General features: G+C 37.7%; 2 protein-coding genes across 4 annotated transcripts in view; both read right to left on the bottom strand.

The window, feature by feature from the left end:
• The window catches only part of LOC126788965 (polyadenylate-binding protein-interacting protein 4), a 52,648-nt gene extending 45,712 nt beyond the window's left edge, over nt 1-6,936 (bottom strand). Inside the window, exons 1-12 of one of the 3 annotated variants that reach the window (XR_007671455.1) lie at nt 6,669-6,936; nt 6,220-6,341; nt 5,990-6,135; nt 5,561-5,702; nt 4,605-4,639; nt 4,178-4,250; nt 3,854-4,099; nt 3,270-3,527; nt 2,277-2,369; nt 2,095-2,145; nt 1,728-1,815; nt 1,281-1,480 (exon numbers count right to left, since the gene is read on the bottom strand). Coding sequence is in view for 2 of the 3 variants with exons in the window: in XM_050514999.1 (XP_050370956.1) it covers nt 1,365-1,480; nt 1,728-1,815; nt 2,095-2,145; nt 2,277-2,369; nt 3,270-3,527; nt 3,854-4,099; nt 4,178-4,250; nt 4,605-4,639; nt 5,561-5,702; nt 5,990-6,135; nt 6,220-6,341; nt 6,669-6,858 (1,560 nt within the window). In the remaining variant the exon portion in view is untranslated. Of the gene's footprint in view, nt 1-995; nt 1,481-1,727; nt 1,816-2,094; nt 2,146-2,276; nt 2,370-3,269; nt 3,528-3,853; nt 4,100-4,177; nt 4,251-4,604; nt 4,640-5,560; nt 5,703-5,989; nt 6,136-6,219; nt 6,342-6,668 lie in introns of those variants that run through there. The other 2 variants (XM_050514999.1, XM_050515000.1) reach the window with 2 other exon arrangements.
• A 1,274-nt stretch (nt 6,937-8,210) lies between these two features.
• Nucleotides 8,211-11,929, bottom strand: LOC126786454 (polyadenylate-binding protein RBP45C-like). The gene is made up of 7 exons (XM_050512286.1): nt 11,529-11,929; nt 10,852-11,329; nt 9,264-9,319; nt 9,060-9,190; nt 8,826-8,922; nt 8,573-8,752; nt 8,211-8,490 (listed from the first exon to the last, which is right to left on the bottom strand). Exons 1-7 carry the CDS (start codon nt 11,829-11,831, stop codon nt 8,488-8,490), a joined length of 1,248 nt encoding a protein of 415 aa, XP_050368243.1. The 5' UTR covers nt 11,832-11,929; the 3' UTR covers nt 8,211-8,487.
• Nucleotides 11,930-12,121: the final 192 nt, after the last annotated feature.

The following is a 12,121-nucleotide window of genomic DNA, read 5'->3' as shown; positions in this document are numbered from 1 at the left end:
TAGTATGTTGTGTATAAATATATTTTTATATATTGTTGGAGGATGAACAAAACGAGAATAATAATGACGTAATAGAACAGAACGTAACCGTTTATTGATTGATAATGAGGCCAATATATATGCATTACATAACCACAATCTCGTAGGATTCGGAGTCCTAATCTATTACAGAGATGCGAATCTATCTCTAACAGAAAACCTAATAAGGCTAAGACACACACAATGGTAGAATAGTAATTCTCTCGGAACACACATTTATTTTTAATTTTCAATGTATTTATTTATTTATATTTTTTCTAATATCTTTTAACATACCATATCACATAAAATAATAAATATATAAATCAATAACATGTTTCGAAAAAGCAAACATTGTAACAAGTGTTCCTCTTAAGTAATTTTATTAATTTATTTCATTATTCAATATGAATAAATATATAATGACAATATTACCCCTTAAATGCATGACATGTGACGCAAAATTAGATAGAAACAATTAAATTTAACGGATGGGGTACAAATCGGCAATTTTTACCAAGTTTAGGAGGTAAATTGACTCAAATGCAAGTTCAAGGTGCAAATTGACAATTTCAGCCAAGTTTAGGATGCAAATCGGCACTTATGCCAAACTGTAAATTACCCGCGGGGAACCAAATTGACAAAGTTTCTAATGTCACACTTGTAAGAAGTGCGAAGGATGTTTATATTAGCACCATCTTGTTTTCATCTTGTAAGATGAAGGATCTAAAATGCAATAATTGCAATTAGCCAACAAATTTATATATTCAGATCTTTCATACAGCTCAAGAAAGAATGGAAACAAAAAAAGGTAAAGATTCCGTCCATCTCATATCAAAGGTTCATCTTAAGTATCCACGGCTCAATGGTTTAGGGTTTGGGCAAATCTTCCAACAAACAGAAGTTATAAACATTGGGTGATTGGGATATCGAGGATTATGCCTTCTCAAAAAAAAAAAAAAGGTCAAGAAATAAAGTTTAGAATCAACATGACCAGTCCATCTCTTCTTTCACACAATTTACATGCTGCTTCCCTTCTCAAAATTATTCAATCCCTTCCTGAGAAAAAAAAAATATCCCCACATTTTTCCAATAAACTATTGAGTGAAAGCTCCATTCCCCTAATGGACGACAGATGCCCTTGTGTAGTAGTCTAGCTTTCTATGTATAGAGGAACAACCTGAATGGACTTTTGTCCAGCAAAAAACTCAAGGGCAAAACTTTGTAGTAATAGAATGAATACATATGGAATCAAAGGGAAATGCCAGTAGAGGTCATGAATGAAAAAACATGTTCGCCAAACTTTGAGGAAGACATCATTAGAACCTGGATCTCGGTTGAAACAATTAGAACGGAAGGGAGGTTGCAAAGATTGGATGCGACTTGGCAATGGGAAAAGGTTGCTGTCCAGTAGCCATGAACTGCGGAGGCACACACAGTTGCAATGATTGGCCTGCAGTCCCTGCATTAAAATCAATAAGGTGAAAAGAGAGGAAGTGGAGGCAAAGATTCCAAAGTGAAGGTGGTTTCAGAATTCAGATCTACTAGTTTATTTGAAATTCAATTGTGAGAGCAACAATTGTATCCATGAAGATGACATTAAAGTACATGGGTTTCCTTTTCCGATGATTCAAATTGACATATGCATTTTAAGCAAACACAGACTGCTGGATGAGATACATCACATAACTAATAGTAATTGTTCATACCTTGGTGCTTTGGAAACTGGATTTGATGAGGACTCAACATAGGACGTGCAGATAGTGGTGGGATGGCCGGTGTACCCTGAACCAAATCCTTCAATATATACAAAGAAAGGGAGGTCAGAAATGTGGCCGACAAATAAAGAGAAAACACAGTTAAAAGTTCAAGATACAAATGTCACAAGCATTGCTATTGCTTTTGGAACTATTAATCCTCACAAGCAGCTACTCATTTATTAATTAAATTGATCCAGCTATTTATCCAAAAGAGCATCAGCTATACTTCAGTTAAACAATGAAGTAACTATCTTTTGTTATTTATCTGCTTCCAACATAGAATAATATAATATTTTCAAGTCAGTGTATCCCGTACTTGAGAAACAGGATGCACATACACAAGCTGTCCAAATCGGCCTACCATAACCTGGAGGGAGAGAGAGAGAGAGAGAGAGAGACAGAGAAGGAGAGAGATCAGTGACATGGAGTCAACACTAGGCATAAATACTCAAATTATGTTGACATCATGATGACTTTAACATCATTTAAATTACTTACAGCTTGAGGATTTGGATGCACATAGGTCGGTCCAGCCTGAACAGGATACTGACCAGCATACCTAACTGTCTGCGCCCTAATGTGTCCAACAATCTATAAGTAGAAAGTAGAAACAGACATGAATCATTGTAAATCCAAAAATTGGTATAAACATCACGTTCTTAATTTTCAAACATGTTCTCTATTATCTCTAATCTTGAAAATAGCAAACATAGATTTTTTTTAGAGAGAGAGAGAGAGAGAGAGTAGAGGATCGTGACCACACATAACACACATTGATGATTTATCTAACTCACCAGTGTACATAGAACCTATGCTGACGGTTCAGTACCTGGTATTACATACATATATGTCGCATTCATATAGATACCTATTAGATAAGTTACACAAAGATAATTACACAATGTATAATTCAATTTTGGGCCGTCAACCAGTTTCTATGGAAAAACACTAAAAATATCAGTATTTTGAAAAAAAACAGTGAGATTGTTTGTCTTGGTTCTAATGGTTCACAAAAAAATACTTATTTTAGCTCCCATGAAAGACATGCAGGTACTAACTCTGTTAGTATATAAACAACTCCTTAATTATTCATTTATATATATATATATATATATATTATGGTAGAGAAAAACAGCGTCACTTAAAACCATTAGATATGTAGATAAGTTAGAGAAAATTATGACTTTTCTAACAACAATGAGCACAAATCTATGTTGACCAACCGTGGCATAAAAACCAAACAGTTGATATCCAAATTAGATGATGTACTTAAAATAGAAATAAAAGCAACATATGATCCCATGATTGGTCTGCATAAATTTGTCCAATGGTCAATAGGCTGTCTAACACAAACATTACCCTCCACTGTTTTGGACAGTGAAGTTCGCATTAGAGTCAATACACTCAGACGGTCAGACTACTCACAAGTAAAGCTAGAAGCAGGATCATCTAATAAACCAATTTGAATTCAGTAATGCCTATGATACGTACAGGTTGTGAGAATTGAGAAGCATCGCCACCATTCCCAGTTGTGAAATTATTGTATGGGGCAACCTTAACAGGCACAGATGTACGGGATGGGAAAGGATTTGATCCAACCTCTGGCTGGATGGCAGGACCAGGTACCACAGGGCGGTTGGTTGGTATAAAACCCATGCTGGCCACTGCTGGCAGTGCAGGAGAGGTGGCTGCTATGGACTTTGTATAAGATGGCGAGAATACTTTTGCTCCTGGGTTGAGCTTAAATTCCTAAAATAAAACCAAAACAGAAAAAACTATATCAACTCAATTATGTAAATCAGGAAACAAAACATCAACCTATAAAAGTTACTTATATAACCTGGTAATTGACACTAAATCTATAGTCTCTGATAATGCAATAACAGAAGAGTGTAACATGGGCACTTGAATAACACAAATATTCTTAGTACCTAGGTGCATAAATGAGATGGTAAAGACCGATAACCAATTGATTTTTCGTTTAAGAAGATAATACAATTATACAATAACCTGTGAAATCACTGAAAAAATTATAAAGTTGACTTGAACTTTAGTAATTCAATAAAAAGTTTTACCTTGCCACTTTTATTTAACTCTGAACCGTCAGGGATCATTTCAGTTGATGTTGGTTCTGTATTACGAATCGAGAAATTATTAGCTGGATTCAAAAAAGTTGAGGAACCTGAAGAAACAACATTTGCACTGGGAGAAGTGTATTCTGAAGTTGTCATTTCACAGCACTGAGTGTCTCGTTGACTATTTGTATTAGAAGGATCACAAGATACCCCGAAAGGACCTAGCTTGGATGCCATCTTTGTATCCTGAACAATTAACAGAAATGAGTGAAGCAAATATCAGAAAGTGGTAGAACACTATTGGAAGAGTTTATCTTAACCTACACTTTCTTTCCTATGAACATCTAATTTCTGGTTCAAATCATCCTGCTTCCCTTGAGGACCATCATCCACCTGTCTGCCAAACAGTTAACAAGATCCTGATGATAAGAATTAAACAAAAGAAACAGTACAAACAAAAGTAATTTTCCCTATGGTGACATGACTAATGACAGTTGTTGCACCAAGATAGCAGCAACTGGTATCTAAGATGATGACTGCCTATGTCCAAGAGAAGTCAAAGAGGCATTTTTCACACAAGCGATACAAGCTCAAAGTCCATTGAACAGTAGTGAGGTACATCAACATGTGAGTGCTACTAATGCCAGGGTCAAAGGCACAGAGGGTTGGGACAAACCTCAGGTGGTGCCCAAGGAGTCACTCTCAACTATTAAATGATATATATAAATTAAAAGAAGAATACAACTCATACCTCCTATTCATGCTGGCACCAGAGGATTCTCTAATCTGCATTACCAAGAGGAACAGCTTTTACAATAATGAAAGTAAGAGATCCTTTTTACAAGATGAATCAACACATAAACATTACTAGGCTCCATGCACACATATGATGTACTCCAGCAATACCATCATACCTCAAATACATAAAAGCTTAGAAAAAACATTGAAGGACAAAATCATTTTAATAAACTAAGTACTCATATAAAATATTAAACTGAAGTTGGCATTTGGATTCCTAAGCCTACTTTGCATCCTAGCTTTCAATAGAATGTAATTATATTCACAGAGCATGACTCTATAGTTGTAGGCCGTGTCTTTGCCGAGAGAGCAAAGACACATATTCCATAATTATGACGCATTCAGTTTATCCTCAGATAGTACAAACATGTTTACTGCAGATAGGGGAAAGTAGATCATTTTCTTCCATGCACCTATTGTCAAACTCCTATTCAACAATCCTTTCATTCTCACTGTATACACATAGTGCCAGTGCTTTAGGATTCTTACTTAAGAAAAATTGGCAGAGCACAAGGAGATTAATCGATAGAACATGTTTAGGAGAGAAAAAGAGAGGAAAGATCTCCCAATCTGTTAGAAGAATGTCTGCTCTCATTTGCTGATTTGGACAAGACATGAGTTTCGTATTTGCAATGCTGTTGCATTTCTTGATTTTATTTTCCTAATCTCTTTTCCATTTCCTTTCTTTCGTTTCCCTTTTCTCCTTTTGAAAGTCTTATCTGTATATATCCTTGGTGCTAGCGTTTACCACATTTTGTTCCATTTTAGAGAAAGGTCCCTATTCTTTCCTTTTTAAAAAAAATTTATTTCTCTTTGTAAACGAAATGTGGTAAGGTAGTTGAATTTTAGGTAGAACTAAAAGCTTATCAAGTTTTAACAAATAAAATGATGCCTGAAGAAACAGATTACCTCTGATAAGTTTGCCCCATCGCTTCTCTTATTTACAAGGTCTGAGACATTTTCAATATGATTTGGTGGCATATTCCTCCCTCCATGTTCCTTGCTAGCTCTTGTGCGTGTTGCACTGCCATTACCATTTGGTATTAGCACCCTGCTTATGCCAGTAAAGTATGAATACATAACTCTGAATTCAAGAACACTAGCTTGAAATCAGATTTAAACAAGGTTTCTTCTACCTAAAACAAGCAGTGACACGATAATCTGCTAGTATAACTAGATGCCATACTGAGCAAAAACTGAGGAAACCACATGGTCAATCCAAAAGGCAAAGTAGAAGCCTTGTTTTACCGTCAAACATGCAGTATAATCTGCTAGTATAACTAGTGTGAACTATTCATGCAGATATAGGTACATACAGGTCCAAATTTGAGGTATTACCTTCCCCCTTTCTTCTTATGAATGTTAGACTCTATTGACTTCTTCACAGCATTCTTCGAACACTCATCAGAATAAACAGTACCCACAACAGATTCAGTTCTGTCACCAGACATTCCAGCAACACCATCAGCTGGAAGTAAAACTCCCTGAATGAAGTATAACAACAACATTTACACAACGATTGAAATCAATCAGATAACCAAATCACACTAATTCCAAAAACTGCATACCTTTGTAACAACTTGGACAAGGTCACCCGAACGAATCACAAGAGTATCTATCAATTCCCCATTTGCCACATTCGCATCAGATTTTCCCTTTTTAGTCATCCTTGCTTTCTTCAAAACAATTCCTAACAAACCAAAATCCCACAATTATGAATACCACTTATAAACCTCATTAAATTAACCTAAAAGATCAAATCTTCTAGTTCCTCAAAAAAGCAAAGTTTTGATCTTTCTCTTTAATACACATTCTCCAATACAATGGATCACAAACTCATTACCAAACCCAGAAAAGAAGAACAAATATAATAACTAAACCCAGATCAGATACAATCTGATCCCAAACAAGAGGATCACCAATAGCCAACATACTAAAAACCCAGATATAAATCCACATGAAACCAAAAACCCAACAAGAACTCCATATCATTCTCCAAACACAAACAAAAACACACCGTATTCGTTTTCGACAGAAGCAGTGTGGAAGATTCCGGAGTAAACAGAGCCGTCCCTGACGTGAACATCGACCGGGAGGCCAATGATGCACATGGTCGCAAACAGCAAGGCCTCACTTAATGAAGAAGAAGAAGAAGAAGAAGAAGAGAGGGCACCATCTTCTGTGAGCTCTCTGTTTCTGCACCCCATTTCGATACGTAAGTGTGTATCTTTGTCTGTTTTTGGTGTTCAAAAGAGGGGTTGAATGAGTTGAAGTTGGTGTGTCTGTTTGTGTAAGAGAAAGGGATCTGACGAGAAGCTGCGGGAGGGAATTCGAAAAGGGAAAAAATCGAGTTCTCGTTTAGCTATGTGTCTCTGTTTTGTCATACATGTTCCATTTTATTTGTTTGGCTTTCTTTATTTATGGTATTATTATTACCCTAAACATGACACTAACCTAGGCCTCTATCTTAACTAATGCCATTGGCAGCCCAATAGAACGTCTTAACACTTTTTGAAGGAGAACGTCTTGGTAGTCAAAATCTAGGATCATAGAACTATTGTTGATTCTATCAAACAGAGTAAACAATAACTGTGGAATGAGGTGAGTAAGAAGGGTTAACAACCGTTGGCCATGACACATCATTGCATAGCAAAACTCTTCGATTAACCATCAGAAAGTTTCTTATTGAACTGTTATTAATTGTATAATGTGAGTTCCAATTGTTACTTAATTGACTAGTCCTTGATTTCATACTTGTCTTAAGAAAGTAGATGTATGTACAAACCTATAGCAAGATTACACATGAAGATAAGCCGCGTTAAAACATGACATAACTTACAAATTTGATCGAAGCATGTACATATTATGTGCTCTAGCACCCCTTACACTTTCCAAAGTCGGATGTGAACCAAATTGAGTGTCGCAGTGTATACAATTGGTGGGAATGAGTTCTCTACGACTATTTTTTTTCCGAAGAAAAGGAAACACAATGCTCTCCTCTTACAGAGCATGTAGAAGCTAAAGTAGGGAGTCTTCTTGCCCAGCTAGCCACTTGAGTATAATATCGAATATGAATGATTAAATTTGCTAAAAAAAATTATCAAATATAATTGTTTTCGTACTTCCTACTTCATACCCTAAACTTAATTGATGGGAAAGTTCGTGCTACGGCTTTCAGGTTCTGATTCTCCATGGAGTGCACGTCATATTATCTATAAAAGTTTTGGTATCTCCATTAGCTTGAACCTGTGAATCCATGGGGTTCTCATTTCTAATGATAGAGCCTGAAACTGGTGATGGTTTATTCCAAAAGACCGATCATTATTGGTTCAAGGTAAGCTCGTAACTTCCATACTAGTGTAGAAATATGTTCCGGATTCTCTTTTCAACAACCGTCAGTTACTTCCCATGTCTGCTGTAATATTAGCAGACTGATGGGACAACTTCAAGTTCATGTAGATTCGTTACAAAAAAAAAAGTTCATGTATATGGCAACGAAATATGTGTTAGCCAAAAAGAAAGAAAGGTGTAGTGTTGCATCACAGTACCAGAGGGAATAGATACTGAAAAGCCTCAACCATGAGCTTACTAAAATAGCATACAAAAGCAGCTTGGTGAATCTTCATAAACAAAATGACCAAATATGAAATACATCGTCTCACTCGAGATGGACTAGAGGAAAAGAAATAAATAAAGTACGATACTGATAAGATAAAGTTGCATAAAAGGTGATAGAGGTCTCCACACAATCATACTACAGCCAATACTATGACCACAACCTACATTGCATCACAACTCGACAGAACTATCATCCAGCACTTGAAGCAGGCTACAAATTACTGCATCACACACAAACTAGTCAGCAACTGTCATCCTCAAAGAATGGAACATTCTACGGAGGCCAAACTAAATATATATTACCTGCTGTGGCTGTTGGTAAGCTGCACCAGGCTGCTGGTAATTTCCATATCCAGCATACCCTCCATAGTACAAGTTAGGGTCTTGGGCAGGAGGTGCATATGTATACGCATCATATCCTTGAGGATATTGATAGAATCCAGCCCCGCCAGCACCATTCCACTGTGTCTGTTCTGGCTGGTTCTGAATCAAATATATTACATGTTAATATGTACTCAGAAAGAAAGATTAACAAACATCAGGTCACCTTACATACCTGTTTGCTTGTAGGACTGCGGCCCCAAGAAAGCCTAACACTTTGTGATCCCAGTAGTCTCCCATTCATCACCGACAACGCTTGCTCTGCACTAGCTCTGAAAGATACCATATTTGAACATAAGCACAGTAAAGTATTCAAGTAACGAGAATTTAATAAACAAAAAGGCAAAAACGAAGGGGGGGGGGGCACTAGGAAACTAATTTTTACAACTGTGGGAAGTGACAATGTTACCTGTTAGCAAATTGAACAAAACCACATCGCTTGCCAACTGGTATCTTCACATGAACTAGCTCACCAAAAATGCCAAAAGCTTGTCTCAACATTTCATCATCGACACTGGGATCCAAACCCCCGACAAATATCTGGACTCAAAGATTTATAGGTTAGTATCATTGCAAGGAAATGTGTAATGTATCCAACACACAAATTACTTACTGTTGTGTTATTTGGGTCAGCCTCGCCAGGATTTCCTTGAGTACTTGGGTAGGCAGCTGCAATGATGAACAAATAACCATTGGTCTACACAGTTGTAAAAATTCAGACGCACACACTACGATTTTCCACAGGAGGGCTATTTGTCCCGGAGATATCAAAGTTCTGATACTCTTATTTTTAAAACGAGAACCAAACTGTGATAACAAGTTACCTCTAATTTATACCATTCAAATCTAACAATCCCAAATAAAGGAATTGTAACGGTAGCATTGGTAAATTGAAGCATTATACCAGAACAAACATCTAACAGAGAAGCGTTGGATACTATTACGGCATACCATAAATTTCAAATGACCCATACACAAACATTCAAAAAGTTAAGTTGTAAGGGAGGTAGAAAAGCAAACAGGCTATGCAACCAGAAATGCATTTTTTTTTACAACTAATACAACTAAAAGTTAAAAGCTAAAAAAACCTGATCACAATTTTCATACCTATTTATAATCAGAGTGAAAACAATTCCAATCTCAAGCGATTAATATATGGTAAGGTATGTAGAATAAAAAGGTTTGGACGGCTACTGTTTTTTTTTAATCATTCAATTCAGATTCAATTTTGCCTTAAAATAAAAGTAGAAGAGAATGAAACGAGTGAACCAGCTGCAATATTTCTACAGAATCTACTATAGGTGTATTTTTTTTTGACTTGAGTGATTGCTTAAACATACAAATAGATGCAGACAAGTCACAAATATGGGATCAACTAATACCCTATAGGTTATTAACGACTATTGTGGAGCCAATCCACAAAAAAAAAAAAAACACACTGGTTCTCCAAAATTAACATCAGCGAAGTTCTAATTGAAGGTGTAAACAATGTGGACTATGGAGAAGCTGAAATAATAGTAAACTGAACTGGTAATAGAATAAAGTACACCAGACTGGAATGGAACAAAAGTAAAGCCGACTGGTAAACGGAATAATGTAAAGCTGACTGGTAAAGGAATAAATGTAAACTTCGACTGGTAAACGGAATAAATGTAAGGAACTGGAAAGGTAATTCTTGAAGGTAGCATACCAAATGCCACGAGAAAATGAAGCAAGCTTATGACATAAGCAAAATGACTGACCTAAAATGAGGCCACGCATTTATGTGGAATCATTTCAGCTGAAATCAGTTGCAGGCCCCCCAAAATGAGAGCCTCTCGGTGTCCTGCTTTAAGACAACATGAGTTTTACATAAGTTTTTGGTTTTGTACAACATTAAATGCGCCGAAGTTTACAAAGGTAAGTACTCGAAGGAAAGGACTTTAAGTTGCGCCAATCTTCAACTGATTAACTGAAAGTGGTAGAAAGCTACTACTAATAGGGCACGTCAAAATTCCACCTTGTATGTAACATTTAATAACTATAAACCTTACCAATCAAATGAAAAAAAAAAATACAAAGTACCAAATAACAATGAACACAAACAAAAAGGGTAAAAGCTAACTTTAATACTGACTACTGAGAAGCATCATCATTCAGATTATTATATGTAACTTCGCTGTTACCAAAGTCCTTGCAGAAATACCAACAAGGATACATACCTTTCTGAAAGGGTTGTGCACCACCAATTGGTTTCTTAGTAGCAGCAAGCCCAATCCTCATTTGCCTGCTAGAGCAAAACTGCCCATTCATCTCATTCAATGCCCGCACCTGTTCAGTCTCATCTCCAAACCTAACAAAACCATATCCTTTAGAGCGTCCAGTGTTCCTATCAGTCACAACTTTTGCACCCTTCACAGAGTGGTAATGTGCCCTAAACGTCTCTTGAAGAGTGTAATCAGTAACATCGGCCGCCAAATCCCCAACAAAGATAGTATAGTCTGGGCCATCGTCCTGGCGCCGTTCACCAGCACCCAGTGTGGCCCAGTTGAGGCGGAAATTCTGCTCCGTTTGGGGCATCACAGTCCCATTGTAGTTCTGCAAGACCTGCTCCGCCGCCGCGCGAGTCCTGAACTCGATAAATCCATACCCTTCCGGTAACCCTGATTGCTTGTTACGAATCACCTTAGCATTCACAGCCTACAAACACCGTCAAATCAATTATTCACAATTAAATACCACAAACTAAAATTCCGAATATAAAAGGACAAAACTTTATAAAACAAAATTAGGGTTTAGATCTGAAATGCAAACTCAAACTTTGAACTAAATAATATCCGGCGATTCGATACGAAACAAATCGGAGAGTTACGAAATTGAAATTAGGGGTAGAATTTACCTCTCCGGTGCCACCGAAGCAGCTGAGGATGTAGGTCTCGTCCATCCACTGAAGCAAGTCACCGATCCAGAGAGATCGGATCTCATCGGATCCCTGACCCGCCGCGGCGGCGTACTGCTGCGGCTGCTGTTGCTGCATCGCTGCCTGCTGCTGCTGCTGGGCCCACCCGGCGGCCTGAGCAGCTTGTTGCTGCTGCTGCTGCTGCGGCGGCATCATCATCCACTGCTGCGGTGGCTGCTGCTGGTACTGCTGGGCTTGCTGATCCGCCTGAGGGACGGCTCCTCCTGATGGCTGTTGCATCATCCTGAACGACGACGTTTTGGGGATACGGCGAAGAGAAGGTGACGGCGTTGGAAGAGCAACCGAACCCGGATTGGGGGTCTGAGATTCGAAGAAAAAATAGAGAGGAGATAATTTCGTGCTTGTGTTAGGGTTTTATATAGCTCCACCCTCCATATCGGCACGTGGCGCGTGGGTATAGGGCGAGGCTGAATCATTGTCTTATTTAGTTGAATTAGGGCAATATGTATATTGGGTTTCATTTCTTGGGCCTGCTTTGGGCCCGAGCCCGCTACTAAAACCCTTCCTTCATC

Source organism: Argentina anserina, chromosome 3, assembly GCF_933775445.1.
Source record: "Argentina anserina chromosome 3, drPotAnse1.1, whole genome shotgun sequence".
Classification (NCBI taxonomy): domain Eukaryota; kingdom Viridiplantae; phylum Streptophyta; class Magnoliopsida; order Rosales; family Rosaceae; genus Argentina; species Argentina anserina.
The sequence above is the reverse complement of the archived record's forward strand: the minus strand, read 5'-3'. Positions and strand labels throughout refer to the sequence as shown.